The sequence below is a fragment of the Achroia grisella genome, unplaced genomic scaffold (assembly GCF_030625045.1).
Source record: "Achroia grisella isolate CSIRO2021 unplaced genomic scaffold, CSIRO_AGI_Agris_v1 utg215, whole genome shotgun sequence".
Taxonomy (NCBI): Eukaryota; Metazoa; Arthropoda; class Insecta; order Lepidoptera; family Pyralidae; genus Achroia; species Achroia grisella.
The window spans coordinates 517,913-544,843 of record NW_026712713.1 but is presented as its reverse complement, the minus strand read 5'-3'; the positions used below and the strand labels follow the sequence as shown (position 1 = coordinate 544,843).

At 32.1% G+C, this 26,931-nt stretch overlaps 1 protein-coding gene across 2 annotated transcripts in view; it reads left to right on the top strand.

Moving 5' to 3' along the window:
- Window positions 1–26,656, top strand: part of LOC131842254 (uncharacterized) — a 94,547-nt gene extending 67,891 nt beyond the window's left edge. Inside the window, exons 5-17 of one of the 2 annotated variants that reach the window (XM_059190798.1) lie at window positions 211–332; window positions 10,688–10,957; window positions 11,345–11,661; window positions 11,748–13,331; window positions 13,816–14,020; window positions 18,634–18,774; window positions 19,988–20,144; window positions 21,989–22,130; window positions 22,827–22,946; window positions 23,263–23,473; window positions 23,723–23,872; window positions 24,377–24,595; window positions 24,934–26,656. In XM_059190798.1, the coding sequence (XP_059046781.1) occupies window positions 211–332; window positions 10,688–10,957; window positions 11,345–11,661; window positions 11,748–13,331; window positions 13,816–14,020; window positions 18,634–18,774; window positions 19,988–20,144; window positions 21,989–22,130; window positions 22,827–22,946; window positions 23,263–23,473; window positions 23,723–23,872; window positions 24,377–24,595; window positions 24,934–25,042 (3,747 nt within the window). In that variant the 3' untranslated portion in view covers window positions 25,043–26,656. Of the gene's footprint in view, window positions 1–210; window positions 333–10,687; window positions 10,958–11,344; window positions 11,662–11,747; window positions 13,332–13,794; window positions 14,021–18,633; window positions 18,775–19,987; window positions 20,145–21,988; window positions 22,131–22,826; window positions 22,947–23,262; window positions 23,474–23,722; window positions 23,873–24,376; window positions 24,596–24,933 lie in introns of both variants that reach the window. The other variant, XM_059190797.1, reaches the window with a different exon arrangement.
- The last annotated feature ends 275 nt before the right edge of the window (window positions 26,657–26,931 follow it).

Here is a 26,931-nt window from a genome sequence, read left to right as displayed (position 1 = left end):
GGATGGTTTCCTGGGATGAATTCGTCACGACACCTGATTTATTCTCATTTTATCATCCTTAACTGGTGCCCCTCCAGCGTATACCATTAGAGCAGATATTTGCATCATTCCATTACCACTCTTTAAAAAAATATACACTTTTGGTATGACATATCCTAAATGTATTATTTTATTTGTATATGTTTTTACTAACATTATTTTGTTTACCAGGTGTTATCGGAGAGAATTGAAGAGTTAAAGTCAACGGAGGCGGTGAGGGCTGCGATCGTGATGCTGCAGCGAGATGCTATTGGTCTACAGAACATAACCGACAGACAAGACCACATTACTAGGTAAGTTTCATTTTTTAGATATCTATTAATATTATAAAGCTGAATATTATTTTTATTTCATTGAACGCGCTGATCTCAGGAACGAAATAGGTAGATAAAAAAATATAGTGCGATATATATAGTGCGTAAATATAGTGAACTATAGCGCGTTTATCGAGGAAGGTTGTAGCCTATATAGGAGCAATGTGAGCGATGCATCATTAAAAATTATATAAAATTGGGAAAATTTATTCATTTTGACATTTTATTTTCCCTACGCGACACAAAAAGCCCCGATCAATTTTCCTTCTCAAATGAAATCTAAATGATAATATCTATTACAGACGCTTATAATAAGTCAAATCTACTGATAGTTCAATAACTAATTAGAACTAAGTAAACTGACGAGAAACTCTGCACTCACTCTTTTTCCTTTCATTTCTTTTTTCTCTTTCAAATACCATTGTACAATATTACATTATTATAATAATAGATAATTATTAAAGATTAGGTTTAGGACCATCGGCATACGCTATTAATTAATATCGCATGACTAATTCAATTAAACAACATTGATACCCGGTATAGCTATTACATAAATTAATAATGCAAACATTATTCAAATAAACAAATACATATATCAGTGACAAGTCGACGGTGACAAGGACCGTAAACTATCTGACGAAACCAAGAGAACAATGGAAGTAGCAACTATTATGATAGCTCCTGTTTTAACAGGTCTCAAAACAATATTACAAGTGTCTATTCAATTAATGTAGTATATGATATCCTATACATATATAGTAGGTTAAGGTTTCTTAAGGCATGGCAACGCGCACGTGATATCCCTGGTGTTTCAGGCATCCATACGGCAACGATAACCATTTACCATCAGATGGGCCGTCTTGGCTATTCTTCTCTACTGAATTTACATAATGACCTATTATAGTTCTAAAAATTACCCTTCTGAAGTGTTTATATTCGTTTAAGCTTATAATAAAATTATTTTTATTATATATTAGCTTTTGCCGCGGCTTCACTCGCGTTAATTTATCCCCTTAGGGGTGGAATTTATCTAAATCATTTCTTAGAGGATGCCTACGTCATAGTAGCTTAATGCATGCAAAGTCTCAGCCCGATTGGTTTAAAATTGACAAAGTTTCATCCCTATTTTATCCCCTTGGGGGAGGAATTAATCAAAATCCTTTCTTAGCGGATGCCCACTTTATAACATCTACCTACCATGCCAAATTTCAGACCGATCCGTCCTGTGTTTTGGGCTGTGCGTTGATAGTTGAGTTATATATATATATAGATTATGTCGAAAGTTATTACTCATGATACATGTATATATATTCATAACAATAGAAAACACAGTATATTGCAACCTTCTATTGTAAACACAACTATTATTATTATTATTATTATTATTATATACAAATTACTCTAAATAATTTTAATAAGTATCTGTCTATGTAGATATGTACAGTTAGGAAATATACTTTTGATACGAGATTATAACATGTCTATCGTATTCTGTAAATATCCTTCCCATAGGGCTTAAATTCAGTCCTCCAGGGTTGTTGCCCTCAGAGCTGATGCCTCGCGTGACTCGCCCCTAAGTCCCAATCTGTCAATACCTGGAGGAGAGGGAATGTCTGATCGACCTTTCCTCTGATTGACGGTCCCCCCTGGAAGCCATCGTGATTAATTTCCGCTCATCGTGGCTAACTGGCCTTATTCACACCTTATACTTCACTGGTATACCGTTAGCGCAGGCGGGTGAACCATACCATTATCAACCATTAAAAAAAACCTACGTCCTCTTAGCGAATGCGGATTCATTTGTATTTATATAAAGTTTTGTTTCTTTACATAATACGTATATTATATACTTCATGCACTATCTATTAGTTTTATACCATATGAACTTGTCATCATTGCTTGTTTACATCACATTCCAATAGCATTATTTATTGAAATATCACAACAAATTACTGAACACTGAAATCTTGTCCACAGCTGTATACCAAACAGCTACTGTTTATGCTTGATAAGTGTGTTTATTCGCGAGGTCGTTAGGTAGTAGGAAAACTACCGTCTATCGAAGTTTGCCGATCAACTGCGACCGGCTGATGTTTACAAGACCAACGCAAACTTACTCAGGATTCGAATTGTCCAAGGCTTTAACTGCATTACTAGTAAATATTATTTTTTATAAAATATTTTGCTGTTTTTCTTCCGATTACAAGGGTATCATGTTATAGATAGAGTTATGACTATCGTGCTTGTGTAGCCATGTAGAATACGAAACATTTATATGTCTGTTCGAAGCAGAGGTATCTGATGTACTTGATGAATGAGAGGTAGCGAGGGTTTTATGAGGAAAAATATGGAGATAATTGCAATATACAACTGTTACCATAGCGGTACATAATATATTATTAAAAAATATAAAATCCTTAAAGGAATTCGCTATACTGATTATTCGTTTTTTACTAATTAATTTTGTTACGTGTCAATCATTTATATCATAGATACATTCTTTCATTGGTCCATATTTTATTACCACAATTTTGAAACATGTGATATGATGTGAAAACATTGATTCACGTTAATAAACTATATTGGTGACCCAAGACATAATATTACCATATGAATCTCGTATGAATACCCCACCCACGCTCTGTTTCACCAATAAATACAAGGGTCACCACTGAGATATGTTTATGTACATTATTATTTAAATTTATATTTGCTTTTGTATGAAATCAAAAGTGCTTATCTGCAAGAATTATGACAATAATATCAGCCAGTGTGCCCATATATACCATGTACGTGATTAAATGGGGACTGACTATTTTAGGTATGATCAATGAACAAAATATTTATATTACCTTATGATATTATGAAAGACGTACTTATTATAGATCGCATTAAAATAATTACGATTTGATATAAAAATTGTATCAAGATGAAATGTGAAGTTTTTGTACAAAAGTGTACTATCAATTAATCATGAATTATTTTTGATTTTACTTTTGTTAAAAATATAGATCCAAAAAAAACTGAGAACAATATTTTCTATGTTCAAATACAGAAAAGCGCGCACATATAACCATTTTGATGATATTTGGTAATAGTTTATCTGCTGAATAGAGATTATCATCGTTTAAATACGTCACGATCCGCAAGGTGTCTCTTAAGATTCTTTATTATCCAAAATCAATAATTTCATCGCTATGTCCCATGTCTTCTGAATCTCTCTCTCTGGTAACATTTCGTTGAATACCGTCCTGTAAATACTAAAGTTTGCATACACTACAAATAACTTACGAGCCGTCTTTCGAACGTCGTAAAATCTAGACCTCGTTAACCAGTGCCCGCCAATAAATAAATTATGTCAATGTTTGTCCATGCTGCAGCCGAGTGTTGTTTGGTACGGAAGGCGCCAAACATTGCTCGTTGCCAAACCATCACATGCGTCATCAATTGGTACACATAATATTACATATATGTAATTATCTCCAAGTATAATATGATTAATGTTTCACAAGTGTTTCAAGTATCTTTGGCATGTAATAAGACATAATTGTTTAGATATTTACATAGTAGCTCCATTAGAATGCTTACGCTTATTCTATAAGATGGAATGGAATTATTCCTTTTACGAAGAATTCATCACGCATTAGACGAGTTTATCTTTCAAGCCATATAAATATTTGAGATAGGTTTGCATTAAGTTTTCTTTTTTTAGAATATGCTTTTTATGAAATTATTTCTATTATTCTTTACCTGCATCGATAGATAACTTAGCTTTAATATTGAGCTCGGATAAAACGGTAAGAGTCAATCACCACCAACTTAGTTGATCTCCTAGAATCCTTGTTATTTGAATAAGAATCATCATCATGTCATCTTCCACTGGTCTCCATTAGACATTATATCTGAACTTACTCTCTTTTCATACATAATTATCATCTTTGATTGATCTTGGATAACGATATTACAATTAAAAAAGTCGAAACTCTTCCCTAGTCCATTAATACCGCTCAAAATGTGTTAACTGTAAGTTATAATATTTATATTGTTTTAGATGTAGGTATCGTAATATCCACATTCCTCGTATACACAGCGGAAATTTCAAGTGTCTCCCGATAGGACAGAGCATCGAATCCGGGTCATTGCAGTTGCGTGTGCCCTCTAAGTGTCGTTAAATGGGTCAGGGAGTAGTTTGTAGCACTAGCTGGACGGAAATAAAACGAGTTGCCATGCTGCCATTGTACCGTACACCATTCGTTGCGAGTTGTTTGTTCAGATCGACTTGCGGCTTCGCTGTTTGTTCCTCGTTAATTCTTTTCTGTTCAGATATATTTTATATTGTTCTTCCTTATTAATAAATGCTTATTTCATGCAGAATGAATATTTCTTGTTCATATTGTGACTCATTAAACTTTGTTTAATACTCTTTGTGTTGTTATCCTCTACCGTAATTATTTTTGCTTTTATTAATAGAATAGTTTTATGCTGGTTTTCATTGTCTACCTATTATAGTATTATACCTTTATACATATTCATAGAAAATATTGTACAACAACAATTTCGGTATGCCATTATTCAACATGTTATTGGCTCAATAACTTTTCGGCATGTTGTCATGTTCAAATTCTTCATATTTTTTCAGATTATCTAATAATTTTATAAGTCGTGCGACACGGTTTTTAAAAAGAATACTGTAACCCAAATTTTTGTCCTACATTTATAAATATATAAAGACACTGAATAATAGAGACCTAGTTATAATTGAATATGCTCCTTACGAAAGTAGACTATTAAATAATAGAGATTTGTTACAACAAAATTAATTTCTTTACTAAAAGTAATCCTAACGATGGTTTCCTGGTAAACCGCGTGAAAGTACCTATTAGTATACATTATTAGTAATGCGAGAAAAGTCAAAGTTAAAATTAATTAATCATATTGAACCCATTCGGCTGATTATGCAGGTCCTAATTTTGTTTTATCACTGTCCTTATCGTCCTATTCTGTTAGCTACTTCAGTTTAGCAGAATTGCCAAAAACTTGAACTTTTACAATTTTTATAAACCCATCTCGGTCAAGGAGTAGTATAACAGCCACTTTTTCTATTACTAACAAACCCTTCTCCTTCAATTAGTATGAGTTTAAATTGTAAATGTGTATTGTATTTCTCTTACGGATTGCGGTTGATAATATTTAATAAATCCTTGTTATTGTCGGGAAATGGGTCACTACTGTACGTATTTATTACTCAGTGAGACTGTCAGAGAGATAAATTCTGAGAATAAGCTTGTACATACGATTTTTATATATAATTATAATGTTAATGTTAATTATAATTACTGGTGGTAGCAACTTTCCTTTGTTATAATTTCGATACCGAACTCCTGAGAAAGAATAAGGCCAGGAAAGCAACGTGGACATATCCACAACCATACAACAATTGACAAAAACTCTGACGACCCCATCTGGTATTAAAGTGTGAAAGTATTATATATTTATTTGAATTTTATTGAAAATAATAAGAGTTTCTTGTCAGTTCTTCTTGGCTCGAAAGCACTCCAGATGACGGTGGATTTGACATTATCGTAAGTGTGTAATAAACCTTCATCAATAAATATATTTTGATTTTGATTTACATAACTAATTTTAATTTCACATAGGATGTGTATTATGACTTATTAACTAATTAACTAGAATTTACATCGTGATTACATATATTATTAATTACAGTATTTATACTACGAAATGACATCTAGAATACACAATAATTATATACTAGTTTACTGCACTACAAGTAACAGTGTGTTGGCGTTAAATGCATATTTAATCATAACACTTTTAATTATAATCGTGCACAGCCTACAATAATTCTCTACACCCATGATTGACTGGTTAATGTCACAAGGCGTTAACTCTGCCATATGTACTCTCACCTTTGTATTATGTGCATTAAATTTATACATAACTAGCTGCACCCGCGACTTCATCCGCGTGGAATTTAACATTATTTCTTTAAAATAAAAGAATTTTTCTAAAATAAAAGTAGCCTAAGTTACTCCTTATTACATCAGCTACCTGCCAATAAAAGTCCCATCAAAATCGGTCCTGCCATTTCAGAGATTAGCATTACATACATAATATACTTCGAAGACACCCAGACCGATACAATCAATCATATTCATAAATACAAGTATTTGCACTGTGCGAGGAATCAAACCCGCGACCATTGGAAGTAAAACGGTGTGCTAAACCACTAGACCAACGAGGCCGTCTATTACTACTATAATTATATATAAACATATAATTTATTGTAATGTAGTAGTCTTTCCAATACTAGGAAACTACATTAGCGAGCACGGAATAATATATTTTCCTGCGGTAAAATAGCGTATATTTTAAGTTAGATCTACCTATAAGTATATATAAGGAAGAATAGTAAATAAAATAAAGTAAATAAGAGATAACTAGTAGAGAGAGAAGTGGTTACTTGCCTGTTAATGTACATTCGATATTATACAATTTAAATATTTAAAATGGACGTTGTACATACATGTATCTATATATATAGTGTACATAAATACTTGAAGTATCTTCCACGAGTTCACTTCCGTTCGTATAACTTACCTATAATATTTGCCAGATAATTGAGCAATAAGTATGTATACAACATAATATACTATAAGTAGCAAAGTGCCTTGATATTTGATATGGCAGTTTTGTCAAGGTTGCTTTTATGGATCAGTTCGATTATGGTCGAGTAAAACTTTGTTATGGCGTATTTGTGTTAGTATGGTGACGTAATATTATTGTTTACATGAATGGAGCTTATGATCGAATAAGGAAGATTCTTATATAACAACCTGTACAGATGTAAGGATGTAGGATCCTTATAACATAATATGAGGAGACGTGATCTTCATCAGTGAACGTAATGATTGGTAGAAGCGGGCTCGGTGGTCTATCAGTTTATCACATGGTCGTAGGTTCGATTGCTCGCAAGATTATAGATTTATAGTTATAAGTACGATTGTTTGTATTGGTCGTTGTTTTCTATGTATGAACTTCTAAAAACATATTGAAGTATTTAGTAACCATAGTACAGGCTCTGCTTAGTATGAGTAGTAAAAACCATGCGACGCCCTGTAAAGAAAGAAAAAGATTATTTATGACTGGAGTTTATTGTTGTAAACTGGGTCATTAATTTTTTTTTGGCTAATACAATAACTATACTGGTCGTGTTAGCTCTATGTATTGGTATTCTTTAAGATAAAGGCTTCTTCTTAAGCGTGTATTATGTTGCTATTTTCTCAGTTTGAACTTTAAGAAAACCCTGGAGATTTATCTCGGTGTAAGGCAAAGATTTATGTGTTCCATACACTTACGTTGTAACATTTCACCCGATAAGGTTCTAGTGCAGATAACATACGAGTTGCAGGTTTTGGCAACTGGTTTTGGCGATAGTCCAAACCCATTTGGATCTGCATTGTAATTACATCGGTAATCTTACCCTTGTTTACACAGCATATTTTCTAGATTCTTATCTAACTTAAACTGCGATTTTGTATTTTTTTTCTTTGTAAATCGATTGGAATAAAACAAATTTTACCAACACATAGCACATATTCTAGACTCTAGACTAACTGAAATCGCGATTTCTTATATTTTTTTTCTTTGTAAATTGATTAGAATAATACCAATACTAAATTTTAAGTAGAGCTTATCACAATACATACATGAGTGAAAACAGCATCGAAATCGGTTTGGCCGTTTCGGAGATTAGCACGTACGCACATAGTTTTAGGTTCTACTACTTTGATAAAGTTCCTCAATATTAGTTTCTCTCACATATCGTCCATGTATAGACAACGACTAGATTTATATACATATAAGGGCACCATTGATTTAGTAATTGTTCAAGAGTCCAAGGTTTTATATCTTGCATTAGTATGCAGCCGTTGTCATCTAGACGGACACTAACCATTCTTTATATTGTTACCAACTTCCTATATTAACAGGATGCTGTAATGACTGTGGATTTGTGAACCAGGAAGGTAATAAGTATCAATTTCTCTCTCGTGCATTATATGCTCTATCTGATTGTAATAAGTTGAGTTTAGGTCATGTCCGGCATAACACGCACTTATCACTTGTTATAGGTAACAACCCAAATGAGAATCAAAGTCGTAGAGTAAGTAGAGACCATATTATATTAATATATTACATAACATATATATGAGAAAACTTTTTCTTTGTAAACTCATTGGAATAAATTAAAAAAAAAATCTTACCAGAACACATTAGTCAACACCGTATTCAAATTCGTAAGACCATTTCTGGGATTAGCGTGCACAAACACTTAAAAGTTCTAACAATCAAATCTCAAAACAACATGAGTTCTATTACGTTGAAAAAGTCCACGAATTATAGTTTTTCTTATTTTATTGCCTCAAATCTTAAAGTTTTAAGTGATGCTTTAATAAAAGTTTGTAAGTGTTGTAAATTTTAGAAATGAATTTTCATTTTGTTCATCAGTTTTTATGCCACATATAAAGGTATCGATAAATTATTTAGATAAGTCAATGAACTTCAATTAATGGTTATTATTTATATAATAGAATGGATCAGTGAAACAACAAGCTACAATTTGTATTTTTATATATTTCAGTATTGTTGTAATCTACCCCGAATATCTATGTTTAGAATAATCAACCGCAATGCCCCGATTTTGTAAACTATTGTTTATATATATTATTATAAGTACGGAAGTAAGAAATTAATTCCAAGGAAAAATTGTCTTGTAAACAATTTTTTTTACAAATTAAATCGTTAAAATACTTTGTTAATTGCTAAACATTTATAGGGTGTCATATAAAGACATGTTCCATTTTCTTATGATGTTAGTAATTATAAACGCGAAAGTTTGTGAGTGTGGATGTATGTTTGTTACTCTTTCACTCAACTACTGAACGGATTTTGACGAAACTTTACAGTAATGTTGCTTATATATCATAATAATATATAATTTAAAAGATATTATGTAAATTTGGTGAAATATAATGATAAATGTCAAGTTTGTTGTAGACGAAGTTGCGCGGATCAACTAGTTCAAAATAATTTAACTAATAAATTTATATTACATAATTTTCTTTACCAGATAATACATCTACACTAGTGTTTAGTTTTTTTTATGTAATTCAACCGAAACACAGTTTACAATGCAAGCTCCTTAGCGTTTGCAATTAAGCTCAATTTATGTGACGTGTACTACTTGTGAGTGCACTAAATGTCTGTCTGTAACATTCTGAATTCGTGCGCTAGTCACGGAACTGTGTTTCAGATTCATTCGAATTTAAGATTGTATTTTTATCTGTCTATTTCTGGAACGGAACAAATAGAGGACGTCTGTTTAGTTTTTTTTTATTTGATACGGCTCATAATTATGCGATGTCGCGCGCTATCCGACGGGCTGTCGTAAACATATTCTACATTGGTCTATACTGTATGTATTGGGATTCATCTTTAACTAATTCAATATAAGAATTACAATACAATTTGAAGAAAATAATATATATTATAGAAGTAACTGTTTGGTACATTACATTGGTTCTGTACATGCCAATTCAATCTTTTGTCTATATAGTGAATTTTATATGAAGTGAAGCGATGAATGGTTTATTGAGAAAGCTTAAAGATACGGCTATCTGATAAGAAGCTCATGTTATAGAGTTTAAAGCAATAAATTGATTAGCTTATCCTGCAGTAAATGTTAGTAACAAATACAATACATGTTTTGTTTGGATCCAGGAAAACGGGTTATTCTACTGTTGTAGATTGAATTATACAAGGGACGATATTTATCAGCAACCGCTTTGTCTCCTTTATTAATATTCTTTAACAGTTTTATAACTAAACATATTATGCATAAGTAAACATCTACCTTATTGATATTTTAAACCCATAATAGCTACTGCATCTTTCTTTAATTTGCTGGCACCGACTTTGTTCTTATCATTCGTTTATACACCACATTAGCTGTTACCGGCGACTATGTCTGTTCTTTTAGATAAAGCCTAGGCTATTTCCGTTGTCGTAATACAATCATCTTAACATTAAATTTTGTTCTTTAAATCTTTGCATCTCTTACTCCCATGGTTAACTGGCAGAGAACGTTAAAGACATTAAGCTCGCCTAATATACAAAAATTCAATAAAGTCTAAATAAATCAATCCTTACAGCACTTTAGTAATTTAATAAACCTACAAACAGGCTCACTTAAATTAGCATTATTCATTATATTAGTATGGATTTAAATCAGATTGTTTTCTTTGTTACAGACAAGTGCTGTCGCATATAAAGAATATACCGGAACTAATATTATTAGGAAGTGAATCTGCAACTGGGCGAAGACTACCAATTTTTTCATTAATGGTGAAACACCCACGAGGTACATTCCTTCACCACAATTTTGTCTGTGCTGTATTAAACGACGTCTTTGGAATCCAAGCAAGAGGGGGTCTGAACAGTAATCTCAATTACGGATCAGATATTCTTGGAATAGATGATCAGTTACTTAAGGAATATGAAAAATTACTAAATGTTGAAGCGTAAGTATTAACAAACGTACATATATAAATAACTATTCCTAATTCTGGTAGTTAGAATGCACTTAGAAAGCTACGTGTGCCAAAATAATTGGTCTTTTGCTATCTATAATCATACTTGCCAAATAAAATTACGCAATTGACAAAACAACTTATCTATAGATAATTCTTTAAATAAACTATCTATAGTAATAAGTCGTCGTATTGCAATTATCAGCTTTTCTAGTTTCATAAATTTATCTAATAATTTAATCATTACATCATTAACTTGTATGTTTTAATAGGTATTTATTTATATAATAATAGGTATTTATTTCTTTTTTACGGCCATAGCTATATTGAAATCATACGAATATGTTAATAGTTAATGAAAAGATCTTTACTTTCCAGACAAAAAGAAATTGCTCGAGCTCGAAAACTTAGCGATGTAAAGGCTCCAGAAGTACCAATTTACAATGAACATTTAAGACCAGGGTTTTGCAGAGTTTCTCTTCCTTTTTTTATGTCAGAAAATGAGATAGCCTTCGTTTTAGAAGCGTTGAAAATGGTTGCTACTGAAGGATGGAAAATAATGCCTCAATATGTAGTGAACCCACAAACTGGACAATGGAGACATCATACATGTTCCGTTTTAAGAGATAGAAAATCATTACATTCCCTTAAATTCAGTGATGGGAAAATTGTTGCACACGAAAGAAGAGTTTCTGGTAAGCATAGAACAACAGTCACCTGATAATGTAAAATAAAAAAAATGTAATATGATCATTCATGTATGAAAATTTTTATTCTACAGGCCCAGGAATATTTCCTCAAACCTATACAGAATGTTTACAAACTGCGAGAAATCTGTTTAATAGGGCACGAAAACTTGCCATGAAGTGTTCAACAGCTGAACCCGAAATGTCATTTAATCCTCGAATAGATTATTTGAGATGGTTTATGTTACCTAAGGAGGCTCATGAGCTTCTATTGGGTCGATCAGCGAATGTTAAACATATTGTGCCATTTGATCCCTCTGGTTATACAGGAGCAAGAAAAAGCTTGCACATTTCAAGATCTTTAATCACTTCGTCACCTGTATTGGGATCCTCACCTCGTCATTTTAGTCTCTCAGCCATTGACGATTGCCAAATATTTAGACTGAAGCAAACACAAAAGTTTTACTCTAGGGAGTCTAGTCTTAAAGAAACGTCCAATGAAAATATAAAACCAAGTCACCCAGTGCAATTCGCAGTTGGCGAAACAGTATCACCCTTACGTTTATGTCCTCAAACAACGAAACAATCATTACTCACGAGATCTAGATGTTATAGTTTAGGTTCAGATAGTCCGCCAGTTCCATTGAGTCCACAAACAAAATTAAATCTTGGTCTCAAAGAAGCTAGTCCTAATAATATAGCAGAGTTACAAAAAACTGGCAGCTATTGTAATTGTGGTAGCCAAACTGATCTTCAATCGTTGGATGACCCTATGATCTCACCCGGAAAAGCATTCCCGTACAGCACTCAAAACAGTACTTCTATATCCGATTGTAGCCAAATTGGGCGCACGTCTCCTGCCACGTCATTAACGTCTCACACGTCGGAAGATATTCATGCTTACGTCAAAGAGATGACAAAAGAAATAGCAACAGAGATAAAGTCGGAAATACGTGAAGTAATTTCTAAAGTCGACGACATATTGGAGAATTCCGACGCGGTCGATCAGTCAAATCTTAGTCTGAACTCAGTATCTAGTCAGAATGAAAGGAATTCAGTATCAGTAATAGATGTAGCAGAATACTTAATGGGAATGTCTAGAGAAATGGCATCTGAAGTAAAACATGAAATTCGAGAAATGGTTAGTCAAGTTGATGAAATGATCTCTCCCGATTACGTAGGATATTGTTCAAGGAAATCTTCGCCACCTAGACCTGGTCGCCAACGTATCGGTTCAGGTCCTGATTTAGGACTGGATTTAAAACGAGAGACACAAACACAATCCTTAAAGAAATGTCCGACAAGCCCTGTTCTACCATCTCAATATATTGATGATGAAGAAACACGATTCAATAAGAGATCACCCTTAACACTGTCTCCAAAATCTGCTCAACGTACACCTTCTCACGAAGCGTCTGGCCCAAATAGCATATCATTTAATTCCAGTGAAACTTCTACACCAGATACAATAATTCAAGTTGTGACAACAAATCAAAATTCCCCTAATCTTCCGAAATCATTGAGTTCTAACAAGTTATCAGACGAGGAGAATAGCTGCAGTGACGTATCATGTAGATATTGTTGCATTAAGAAATCTTGGTGTCAAAATCCTTCAGTAAGCTCTCAAGATAGCGGTATCAACATGACATTTACTGAAACCGACTCTTATGTGGAATTTGGTAAGTATTTTTTTCAGTAAACAGTTTTCCTGGCAAGTTTGACAGTAGATAAATACATACTGAGATGACGAAGGGAAGTTTGTACTATTTTAAACAAAAAATTACCGTAGTATTTAACTATATTGAACCGAATTGAAAGATTCCAGACCTTCATAATTTCAACTTTTGTATCTACAGATGTGTTGTTTAGTAGATGTAAAAAATATAATCACTAATAGTAAATTATATATACTAATAGTAAATTCATTCTACTTTATAAATAAATAATATTAATTTGTTATTTTGAAGGTCTTTTCTGTAATTTCATATAGGTAGTATAATTAACTAGCGGATTAACTATCAGACTGCATAGCATCTTTTTAAGTTTTTTAAAATATACAAGTATATACTTTTACTTATTTAGGAGTTATAGCACCCTGTAGTACATTTAAATAAATCTTAGATCTTAGTTACACAATTTCAGTAAAATGGCGAACTTCTTCAGATCCTACAACCAACAAAGGGAAGAAACTTCAGGGCAGACATCGAATATGTCAAAAACATGAGAAAATGGAGGTGCCGGATATCATTGAAGGGGTCCCGGTTTGTTCCGGGGACCACGTGAGACAGACGAACAGATACAAAGAAAGCAGCGCAGATTCAGGCAGAGTGGCTTTCCAAATACCTGACGATCCGGATAGACAGAATAGGTAAAATATATTGATAATATATTACAAATGCCAAATTTTGTGATTATTGATGGATGGATGTTTGTTACTCTACAAAAACTACTGAACAGTTTTTAAAGAAACTTACAGTAATATAACTTATACATCAGAATAACACATAGGTTATAAATTTCATGTGTCAACCGCGTACCAGTACAGCTAATATAATAAATATTAAAATTATAACACAAATAAATATAGTAATAATGAAAAATGTATATATTTCACATTTACTGAATTTAAAATAACTTAATTCGAGAAGCGATACGAAGAGTGTCATTATCATTATCTATCTATAATTACATCTTGTACAAATTATCGTATAGGCCCATTAATCAAAGTCCCTAAAATGTGTCATATTAGCTGTTCAATATCAAGTTTGTTTAAGTTGATAAATGTGTATACAGTGGAACGGAATACCTCCCTTCTATTAAAACGAATAAAGTTAAGAGGCCTTTCACATTTTTTGGCCTAAAAGCAGTGTCTTTGGGGTTCTGGTTCTAAGAAATTAAGAGTCGGATATACATTTTGATTCCTGAATTATATATAGATATCTAATCTTAAAAACAACATCTTTGAAATGTTAATTTTCTCTTTGTTAGTCTTCCTAATTTCTAAAATAGTTTATTCAAAAACGCTAAATGACAGAAGTTTGGGGTCGTCGTTCATTAATAAACAAACATAAATTGATATGATATCTTTACTAAAACTTGATAATTACTTTATAAATTGAGACAGCATCGTCCTTTTTTTCATTTTCAACTTAAATATCTAAAAAATTGATCATAATTAAACCCGAAATTTCAACAAAACTTTGCCATAATCATTTCTAATTTTCTCATAAATACAACGAAATTTTTGCATAAAAAAAACATAATAATAAAGTTAATATACTTGTAAATTAAAAATATGAAAAAAAAATATAAGTTTCTAAGAAAAAAATAAACAATAATAACAATTTTTGTATAAATTCCGTTGCGCCAAAAGTGTAAAGGATATGCCATTTTTTACAACACCGCTAAGATAAGACATTCGTCAGTGAACATTAGTATAGAGCGACTAAACAATTTTGATAATTTAAGTAATATTTAATTAATTTTGCTAATATATACTTATTTCTACGAATATTAATTTAAAGTTGTTGTTAAATATATAAATAAATAATATTTATTTTAGCATGCCAAGACAAAAGTACAGTTATGCTACAAATAAAACCTACCTACCCTGCTGGACTATGAAAAGCACAAGAGCATGGTATTTCGTCACACTAATGGCAATTAATTGTTAAAATTAAAAAAGAGAACATTTTAGTATTTTTAAAAATAACGCTTATCTGAGAGAAAAATGTAAACCAATTTTACTTTATGTTTATTTTGTAGTTTTTTTCTAAAAAATAGGGTTATTGTTTATAAAAATACCATTATTATTTTTACGTACATTTGTCTTGTGTTATATAGTGTATATCATCTAGTATGCAATGTGGATTGTAAATAAATTACCAAATTATATATAAATTATATTCCTTAATGTTTAGAGATATTTTATCCAATTTTATTTTATTTTACACAATTCAGATATTTCTAAATTGCAGCTATTCTGTTATTATACTCGTTGGACTTTCATTACTGTACAGTTATGTCAAATAATTATGCGTGTTTGGGTGAAAAGTCAACAACATTATAAATGTTTTTATTTAGAGACTTTTTAGTAATATGATATATAGGTTATCGCGCGTTTAAAGATCCGTGTACAGTATTGGGACGTTATATATAAACCTTCCTCTTGAGTCTATCTATTCTGTCTATTAAATAACAACGAATCAAAATCTGCGTAGTTTTTTAAGATCAAAACATACATAGATCTATTACATGTGTAGATGATATTTTAACCGGAAATTGAAGCCGTTAAAATGGTATTGGCAGATCAGTTGGAATCATCGGTATTCTTGGTATATAAGCTGGTTGCCCAGCTAACGTACCGGTTTTTTTTTTGTGGATGATAATGGAATGGTGCACCCGCCTGCGCTAACGGTTTACGCTGGCGGGGCACCAGTGGAGGATGATAAGATGAGTATGAGGTCAGGGATACTAATTCACCAGGAATTAAACACGATATTTAACAAGGTAATTTTGAATGGGGTTATCAATCCACATTACAAACAATCCCCTTCCCCCCTAACGTACCGGTTATAATGGTCTACAATTAAATTGTCTTTCAATTCTTTAGTAAGCAATATATCCAATGGGACGCCATTGCACATGTTCGGCGGGCTTAAATTTCATGACTTTGTTCATGCTTTTGAGAAATTTCTTCCTCAAGTTTGAGCATTTAGTGTGGGAAATCACTATCTGTGCTTCCATAAAAATGAGCTCTCAAATTTGTCAGTAGTTTTAAACTTTCAATTAAAGTCCATAAGGGAGACGATGTTAATGACACAGAGAGTCTTTCAGAAATCTCCAGCAAAAGTATAAAAGTAATCCCGCCAATGAGAGCAGAGGTGTTTCTAAGGTCTTTTAAGGTTCTGTCCAAAATCTCTATAGCTCATGGTGATTTCATTACATATAATCAATGAGACGTCTTGTAATAATTTATAAAAAGGTTTGACATTAACAATTAATTATTTATCAAGAATCAAGAATCGGCCAACCAAGAACGAGAAGCTGCAATATCAGCCAATATCATGCGGCGACGTCAATGATGCAGGAACAGCAATGATAGCAGTTGAAGCTTTTTTTTACAACTTAGAATTTTTCCTGATGGAAAGGGGTAACCGTCGCCTATATACATGAGCAATATGTTCATATCAGCACATTGTTTCCCTCATGCGTTGCCATTCCTGAAAACTCGATTCCCCTAAAATTCACTACCATATATATACACAGGTAGTTATATAGATAGATATACATATACACAGATAGTATACCCTAGAAAAAAGTATTGTAAGGGATTAAAAGCGGAGATGAAAGGTTGTATAAAAGTATCGTCATTGTTTAAGTGAAACAAAGAAACTTTTTTAGGTTATAATCTAAATATATTTCCTTTATTTGGTCAATTTCATTATACCACGCTGACGAAGTCGCGGACACACCTAATATACATATAAGGATGGGACCTTTAAATCAAAACAAAGCCTTGAAAACACAACTATTATATATAAATAAAATAATTATTTGCTAAGTATAATATTTAGAACAAGTGAATATGGCAATAATGTATCCGACTCATATAATAAATTATATTGTATCTATTAATAAATAAACTGAATTAATATGTAAGAAGAATTAATTAGTAAATTTATGTTATAGTAATTTCATCTTCCTGTCCTTATCCCAATTATTTGTTACTCATATTACTTAAGGTTTTGGCTTTTAGTTGTACAATCGGCCAGCATCCTGACATCAACCCTCTAGGAATAATATAATAAAAAAAGATGGTCATTATTAGCACTTTGATAATTAAGATAAATCACGTTATTTAAAAAAATCCAATAAGTAGTTTATGTTACTCAGTTAAGTAGAAACATATCACATTATTAATTAAAATATTACAAGGATCAAAATGGTTCATACTAAATCCACACCGATTGAGCTACACGGTTATTTGCGTCTGTGTGCGTGTATTACTGTGTGTGTGCGTAAATCCATGCGATTAAACCTAAAGTTGAGCGGCATCATTTTGTAATAGGCCTCTTAACATTATCATAAATTATATAGATATATATGAAAATACCAAAATGCCTTTAATGATATGATTATGAAACCAGTCTGAAAGAATTTCCAATTAATAAAAAAAGGACAATTCTGAATTGACTAATGAATCTTCATTTTTTAAGTTTGTAAAGGATATTTCCGAATTTATTAATTTAATTTAATTATAAATCGACTTAAAAAAAAGGATATTTGATTCATTTAGAATCAAATATCCTTTTTTTTAAGTCGATTTACGAAAAATGCTTTACGAATTTATTACGAATTATATTACGAATTTATAATTACGAAAAAAAAGGTGAATATGGTAAACTTGACGATCTATGCCATTTGGACTTGGCAACTGTGCTCAAGTTTTAATGTTTTTTGAGTTAGTAGATGGTTGGCTATTACTCAAATTTCTTGCGAGAACAGTAATTTTTCATTAAAACCATTATTCAACTTGCCAGACAGACATTTTGTTATTTGACTCAAATAAATTTTAAATGGATAATCAAGCAATATTTAAATAATTTTGAGCGATTATTTTTCAATGTCATCTATTTGAATGGGTTAATCTCAAAAAAATGATTACAGTAAATTGTTTTGAGAACTTTATAGTTATCAGAACGTCCTTTGATGTTTGAACCTGAATTTATTGAATAACTAACTGAACTCGTACTTCTTACCCGTGTTTTTGAGAATAACAATAGTTCACAACTTTTTTTGTAAACCGATTTAAATAAAACAAATACGGAATTATATTTATCTATCTTACTATAATATGTTTTTGAAAATCGATTAAGCCGTTTCAGAGTTTAGTTTCCATGTATAGAAAACTATCATTTATAGTTTTAATATATGTATGTATAGATTACGGAATTAAATTTTATTATTTGCCATTTTCAGGGCAGTCACTTCAGTGACAGATTCAAAGCGTTCAAGCAGGTCTTCCAATGCGTCGTCGTCGTGCTCGGATCGTAGCTCCAGGTCCAGCGGCTATGGAACAGACCAGAGACAATCTCATGAGGAGCACTGCTTTGAAAGAAGGTAAATTTATATATTGAACATAATATTAATTTAATACATTTTAAGTGTGTGTTATCTTTTGTTTTTTAAAATCATAACTAGGTTGCTTTTTGCTTTCGAAAAAATCTTGCAAACCATATTCTTATAAATAAATAGAAAATACACGCGGGTACACTGAAGTGTATTTATATGTCTCGAACAGTGCGGTTTCAGAGGAGCTTCCTCCCGCGAACACTTAGATTGTCGAATGAAATTTCTGCCGAGGTTTTCTCACAAGACTACAGCATGGGGATTTTCAAGAAGGGTATATTAAGTTCTTAACGGTTGGCAACGCGCACGTGACACCCCTGGAGTTTCAGGCGTCCATAGACTACGGTGACCATTTACTATCAGATGGGCCGTATGATTGTTATTACTATTTACGGCATAAAGCAAGCTTTAATAAAAAGAAAAGCATCATTAATGTTGAACCAACCTGTGAACATACTAGTAAATTCAATATTGTAAGCAAGCTAAGACGATGAAATGATGATAGTATTAGATTTATTGGTCCATGTCGTAAGATAATCTTATGATAATAATCTTTATTGGAAATCAAAAATAATATTGTATAATAGGACAGAGTAACAATAATTGTCACATTAGCACCATTATTGACATTAACACCATATCCAATATGTCGGACTGTCCGCTTCAGGGGCACTGGATATCGCTGCATTGCTGCGGACCCAGGGCCTCTGGACGTGGATTATATTAATCAAATATATAAAATTGTAAATTACTAACATAGTTAATAAGTTGTTTACTAACATAATATGGATGGATAAATATCCGAAATAAATGAAATAATAATAATAATTAGTAATAATACTTTGTCGTTGATATCGACCCCTACATTCTTAAAACAGGAGCCTTACAATTCCAGTTGTTTATAACAACATAATAACTTGCTACCCCGTACTACACCTGTACGATTCGCTTCGGTGTACATGTATTACACATAAACCTCCTCTTGAATTAGTCTATCCGTTGCTAAAAACTGCGTTAAAATCCGTTCATAGTTGAAAAGATCTAAGCGAACAGACAGCGGAAGCAACTATATTTTATACTATGGAAATATGAAGTTGGGAAATGTAGCATCACCATTTACCATTACAATAAAAAAATACATGTTATCTATATATACTTTTTGTTATTTATGAAGGACCAACTAAATTGCTATTTTTATTCGCAGTGAGTCGGAGTGCCGTCTTCTAAAAGAGGATTTCTGTTGGGAGGAAGACCCTGACGACAGTAGTGCATGCAGCGACTCTTCACTCACTGATTTTACCTTCGATGACGAGGGCAAGTGGCACTGCCCTCCCAAATTGATTTGGAAGACCACTGTAGAGGTACGAATATACATTTCAGATACATTTACATAAGACATACAGATGCTTGCATGTTTTTATTTTACTTTAAATCTAAAATGTTCTAAAACCTACTACTTAATATCTGTTTAGTACCAAGTTAAATTACGAAAACACATCTATAAAAGTAAAATCAATTAATTCGTAAGTAAGCATAATGTATTCAAAAATTCGTACGTAAAATGTAATTAAGCAATTATTAAGAATACTCTTCTCATCTTACACCGTGGCGAGAATACAAAGAACATACGCGTAACGAGTCAAATGTTTTGTTAATCCGAATGATAAATATTTCTGACTAGATGTTTTTATGAATGAATATGATACTAACGATGTAGAGTGGCTGTACACCAGTGGAGTATGATCTTCGGTTCGTGGTAAATTCACTATTATGTAATTTATTACTATGGTTCCTAGAGTAACCGCTCGCTAGTCAAACTGATACAACAAATGCCGTTACAATGCTAGCAATGGGGCCTCTAGGCCCCATTAATTTCACCCGTTATAGTAATGGCTTCTATTTTTATTTATGGATTAACAGTCTAGTAATACGTAACTGATAATTTGTAAAAGGCTAATACAGTATGTAATAGTGAACATGACTGCGAATATCGGAAAGTGATTTGAATATAAAATATTCACTGGAGGTCGATAAGAAGGCGGCGAGTTATCTTGAATATTGAATAGTTACGAATTCTTTCAATAGAAGCGACCATGCGGGCATATCAATTGATCGTTTGCTTAAAATTAATACTAATATTATAACACTGTAGAGTTTGTTTAGTATTTTGAATAATTTCTAAATTCTAAGACAATTCCGGAAATGGGAACTATTGTCCAGTTCCGGAGACAGTAAAAGTTATTAGTGTCAATAAAATTGTATTGTTGTATTTGTGCTATTTAATTTCATATAAATTTCTTTTACCGTAGTTATTCATAGTATTACGTAGTTTTGTGTTACTTTCTATTTACTGTACTTTTTACTATGTACCCTTATCTAGCGTGTATTGTATGCATCCGTATAATTTAGCTTTTAGCATATTATACATACAAATATAGTTGAATTACAATCCAATTTTGTACTAATTAGATTGTAATTGATATATTGGTAACTGTTTTGTGTGCTAATAAATAAAAAAAAATGTTTTATATACTCGTCTACAAATTAATATTGAAATTTGATAGTTTAATTTAAGTATATATTAATTTATGTAACCGAAAATAATTAAATTGAAATCGTTTTTACTTAAATATGTATATTACATGCATATTTCGTACTTCAAACACTGAAGTAGGTACTGTAGTTTGTAAATTATATATATGCATATATTTTTTTTTTTTTTTAACATATTAACTTTGGAACATTGTACATACCTACAATTAACAATAGAAATTACAATGAACACATACGTATTTTTTATATTTTTGTTGTGTTTCGCAGTGCTGTCGAATTAAATTGTTACTTTTAGACAGGCTTGCGTCACTAGAAACGAATATTTTTTGTATGTATCTCTGTAACATTTGTTTTTAGCATACAATTATTTACATGTACGATTTAATGGATTTGTTCCTGTAGCCTATCAGACTTAAAATAAAACAATTTTTGAGTGAAATTGTAAAGTCTTTAATGTTTTATATGCATTGCATATTATTAGTTAGAGTCAGTTTTGTTTTAATTCTACAATTTACACTTTAATGTTCTTAAAAGTGGTGCCGACTTTTATAAAACTTAGCGTTAATTGCTCTGTGTTCTTATATGGCGTTGCCAAAGTCGCGGCTCAATTTTGATTACAAAAATATGAGAATGTTTTTTATGAAAATTGCAGGCAATTCACGAGTTCAACATGATCCGACCGGGAGACAAAGTACTAGTGTGCCTGTCGGGTGGCAGAGATTCTATAGCGTTACTACATACCATGCATCAGTATCAATTTTACGCAAGATCTAAGGGGATTCATTTCAGTATCGGTAAGTATTCAACAATTGAATGTAATAGTTTTATTAAAATTGAATATAAAGTTTCTAAAATCGGTTGATATAAAAGTGCGATATGTGATATAAAACTAGAAAACTGTATAACTCATTGAAACATATTTAAAATAATACCTATGTCGAATGACTATATCTATACATATAAATAAAATTGGAGTGTCTGTTAATATTACATGAATATTACATATTGAAATAACCGTTTTTTACTACATGCATATGAATATAAATACGGTACATATACCAAAAATACACGTTTTACAATTTTTGTCTGTCTGTCTGTCGGTCTGTTTGTTCCGGCTAATCTCTGAAATGGCTGGACCGATTTTAACGGGACGTTTTTTGGCAGGTAGCTGATGTAATAACGGGTAATATAGGCTACTTTTATTTTAGAAAATAAAGTTAAATTGCACGCGGACGAAGTCGCGGGAACAGCTAGTATAATATAAAGTTAACTGCAATATTCGTCATATTTGTGAATGAGTACTTTCTGTAGGATCATTTCGCAGTTCATTAATATACTGGATAAATACTGCTTTGATTAAAATGATATCATCAATACAATGATGATTTTATCACTTGACAATCATCAGGAAAAGCAAATTTGTCAGTTCAGAGACAGCGTCGTCAATTTTACAAAATAATAGTAATAATATTTTATTTCTTATTTCTCAGGGGCGTTATTTGTTCACGAGGATAAATCTGAGGTGGATCCTCTTCATCTGATGGCATACTGTCGAACTCTTGGCGTTAAGTTGATCTATCAAGATAAATTGGAAGACGTCGCGTCGGAAGGTATGTACATCGTTTGTACTTAGTCATATCACAGTCATAGTACATTTGTAGTCATAGAAGCAGAATTTGTTCAATAACCCTATAAAAGAAAATAAGCTTTCATAATATATAAATTGTCCAATCGAACACGTGACAGGTAGTCACGGGTTCGAAAAGCAGTGTACTAAACCACTTGACCACCCAGGCCGTCTGTTATGTATTAGATAGTTGAATTTGTCTAAAAATTCTATTAATGTTACTAGTTTAAGCTCGCGGTTTCATCTACGTACTCATTATCCAAAGTGCGCACTATAGATTGTTTGTGTGTGGTTCACAGTAGTGGGACGCACGTGCGCGGCTCGTGTTCGCCGTTCGGCGCAGAGTTGGGCGAGTCATGGCGTGCGTCGGCGTGCGTACGCGGCCGCACGCGCGCATGGTTATGGCGTGGCGGCGCTCGCGCAGTCGCTCGACTCCGCTGCGCGAGCCTTCCTCGCCGCTCTCTTCCATTCCGGCACGCTCGCCACGCTCAAGGCGCATTACAGAGTCAAGTTAGTATTACCCACACACTATTCTTTTTTACAAATATCAGAAAATATTCTGAGTAAACAAGTCTTGATTGGTTTCTGATATGAGGTCTCAATGCTCCAGATATAAATACCTTCACTTTCTTGTGTTCCTTTGTCACTACTATTACCATTAAAATTGTATGTTTGTATTATCGATAATGGATGTACGTCAACGAATCGGCAATTTTCTAAAGTATAAAATAATAATTAACAAGAACAATGATTTTGCAGGGAGCACGACATCCGCATCATACGGCCGTTCATCTATGTCCGCTCGCGGTCTCTAGCCGCGTTCGCACGTGTTCGCATGCTGCCGGACTTCCGTGGACGCGATGCACACTCTCCACTCGTCAGCCCTGCGCGCAGTGACGACAGTGACGTGTAAGTATTTAACATAACATACAATATAAATAATTTTCACTGAAATAAAAAGCTAAGAAGAATGAGCAAGAAATATGACTCATGCTATCATGCTTTCAAGCAAGTGTATTTGTACGTTTTAGATTTATATTTGCGTTCAATATCCTTGTCTTGCAGGAAAAATAAATTTCAAGAACATGCCAAATATCTCAACGCTAACTTCTTAAATAAACATTGATTGAAGCAACGTCTAGTTTAAGTCACTCACTTTGTTTTATTTCGTTTTTGTTTTTTTATATTCTATCTGAATCACATTCTTTATACAAAATAATAAGTATTCATCTGTATCTGAGAAAAGTTTCATTCAAGGCGAAATTATATGGAATTTTACAGTATCCCTAATATTATTCTGATTAATATTTTCCGAGTTCAGACTAGTTTCTGCTTCGTTTAGAACTATTGTAGATTATAGTAATCTAAGTCCTAATTTTATCTATATTTTTATTTGTCGTTTAATGTTTGCAGTAAAGAACTGGCCCATATTGAACGATCAATCTCAGAACCGTGCGGTTCAACTGAGAAGCAAGTGTTCCCTAACCACGTACGGCGCTCGCTCGACGAACCGCTAGATGAAGCAATGGACCCGCTCGATATGGCACACGATCTGTTAGGCTCACAGGAACGCTTACATCCATATTTGTTCACCAGTTTGAAGAGCGCGCTGCATCCGCTTATAAGTGCAAGGTATGTACCGGTGCTTTTTTACTTGTATAATTGGTGCTACCCAAACTCAAGCTGTGAAATATCTTAACGATTTTTACTTCTTTATACCAACTTAAAATCTATACTAATGAACTTTGGATGTTAGGTAATCAGGTTCAATTTTTTTATCATTTGAAAGAATACTTAATGTAGGTTTGTTGAATGTTTTAATTTTATTTGAAGGTTATTCTATGTAGTAGACAGAAAATAACAATTTTTTCTTTCATCTGCTAGTACAAATTCGTTTGTTGTTCTAATTTTTAGTAGTATTAATGAAATGATGATTATCGAATATGATTAAAATAATATTTTATTCCCAGGAAAGATCTGAAAGAACATAGACATAGAAAGAGATCGGTGATCCAAATGAAGAACGGAGCGCCGGTGTATGACTCCGAAGAGGGCACCGAGGAGGAACCAGTGCCATAGACAAATGTTAAATTTCCCGCCAAAATATGCAATGTCAAACTTGTAGTTGTAGTCGCGTTATTGGACACTTGTGATTAATCGGTGATTGTTTATTAATTATTGTGATGAGGCGTTTATTGAATAGTGTTTAATGAATTAATGTTATAATGTTAGGTCGTGTGTAACGCGAACAGTTTTTGAATTTTATTTTGTTTTGTTGTATTAAGTTTGGTGTTGCCATACGATAAACAAAACCAGTTAGTGGTACTTTTATATTTTTTGACAAATTTGGAATTGAGAACAAAGTGCATTTGTTACAGTCTGCTATTGAATGATAGTATATTGAGCGATAGTGATTATATTTTTTAATGTTAGTTTTTATATGTTGAGATTGTATGAATGAGGAGATGTATATGTATAAGGATTCCTATTTATATACTGTCATGTTGTTCGATTTAAAATAATATATGATAAAATATATGATGTTCAATATGAATAGATTTTATTGTTATATGTAGTTTCAAGATAAATTTATTCCAGTGTCGAATTGTTCACAGCCGGCATTGTATTCAATAGTATTACCTAGTTATTGATACGTAAAGTATGGTAACAATTTCAGTACTAAAGTTAAAGTTGAAAAGATATTGATTATTTTATCTTCTCAGTCCTCATTAGAGGCTTTTGTATAAAAAATTATAAACATTGCAATGGTTTTATTTTATTAATATGAACATTGTAATTCATTGGATGGACATTTAAGAATTATAAAAAGGAAAGGAAAAAGTTACTTTTAAGTAAAGATAAGGACGTTAAGTCGATCGTCAGAAAATAATGGAATAGAATGTATACAATATATGACGAAATAGCAGTCTGAAATCCAGTCATATATATGAAACAGATTCTCATCCGTCATACTTACTCATGATATTGCTTGGGTTTTTATAGGACTCGGGTTATATATTTTATGTGAATAAATGCCGGCCTACTCTGGAAAGCAATTTTAATCCAATGTCGCATCGTTTTAAACACATTATGTAACGTACCATTAGCAAAGTATTATTAGCATATTTGGTGGTCAATGATAGAATTAATCGACATCGTTATCAATTTGTACAGTTTAGTTGTTTTAAGATAACAAAACTAGATTGCATTAAAATTGATATTGAGAATAGACTCCAGACGAGACCTGCTGTTTGTTGTTATCTGTCGATTGTCAATACACTCTACGATTTAAATTAACATTAACACATAATGAAAATGTTCGGTTTAATATGTAGATATGACTTGATTTTGGATTGTTATTTTGTTTTGATTTAATAAAATGTTATATATGCATTACTTACCATAAAGTATTCAGGCCAATAGGCATGTACTGTAATAACAGTAATTAAAACTGTGGTTTGATTAAATACAACGAATTAATTATATCCGAGTTAATTTTAGTAGTTGGCAACATTATTTTTTTATTTTGAAATTGCCATCTGAAATTCAATTGGTAACAACAGTATTTAGAATGGCAATGGTGAAACCGTATTTGTTTATTATTTGACACTAGTGCCTCTTGTTTTCTATTGTACTTTTTATATTCTTTTTTTAATACTTTGACTTTTGTATATGTTCAAAATATCTTGTAACATGTTCGCAAGTCTTGCGTAATATATTTTGTATAATGAATAATATTGAATTAAATTCATCAATTAAGCGCTTCATATACCTACAGTAATATTGTATAATTTTATTAAACGTGGAGGGATAGAATAGAAAAATTAGGCAACGATGAAATAAATGTTAAATATAAGTCCATTGACTTAAATTTTATAACGCAATATTTTTGACTTTATATATTTATTCAACAAAATCACTTCAATGACTGCAGGCAAATTATTAGATATTTCATTCGTATAAAAATA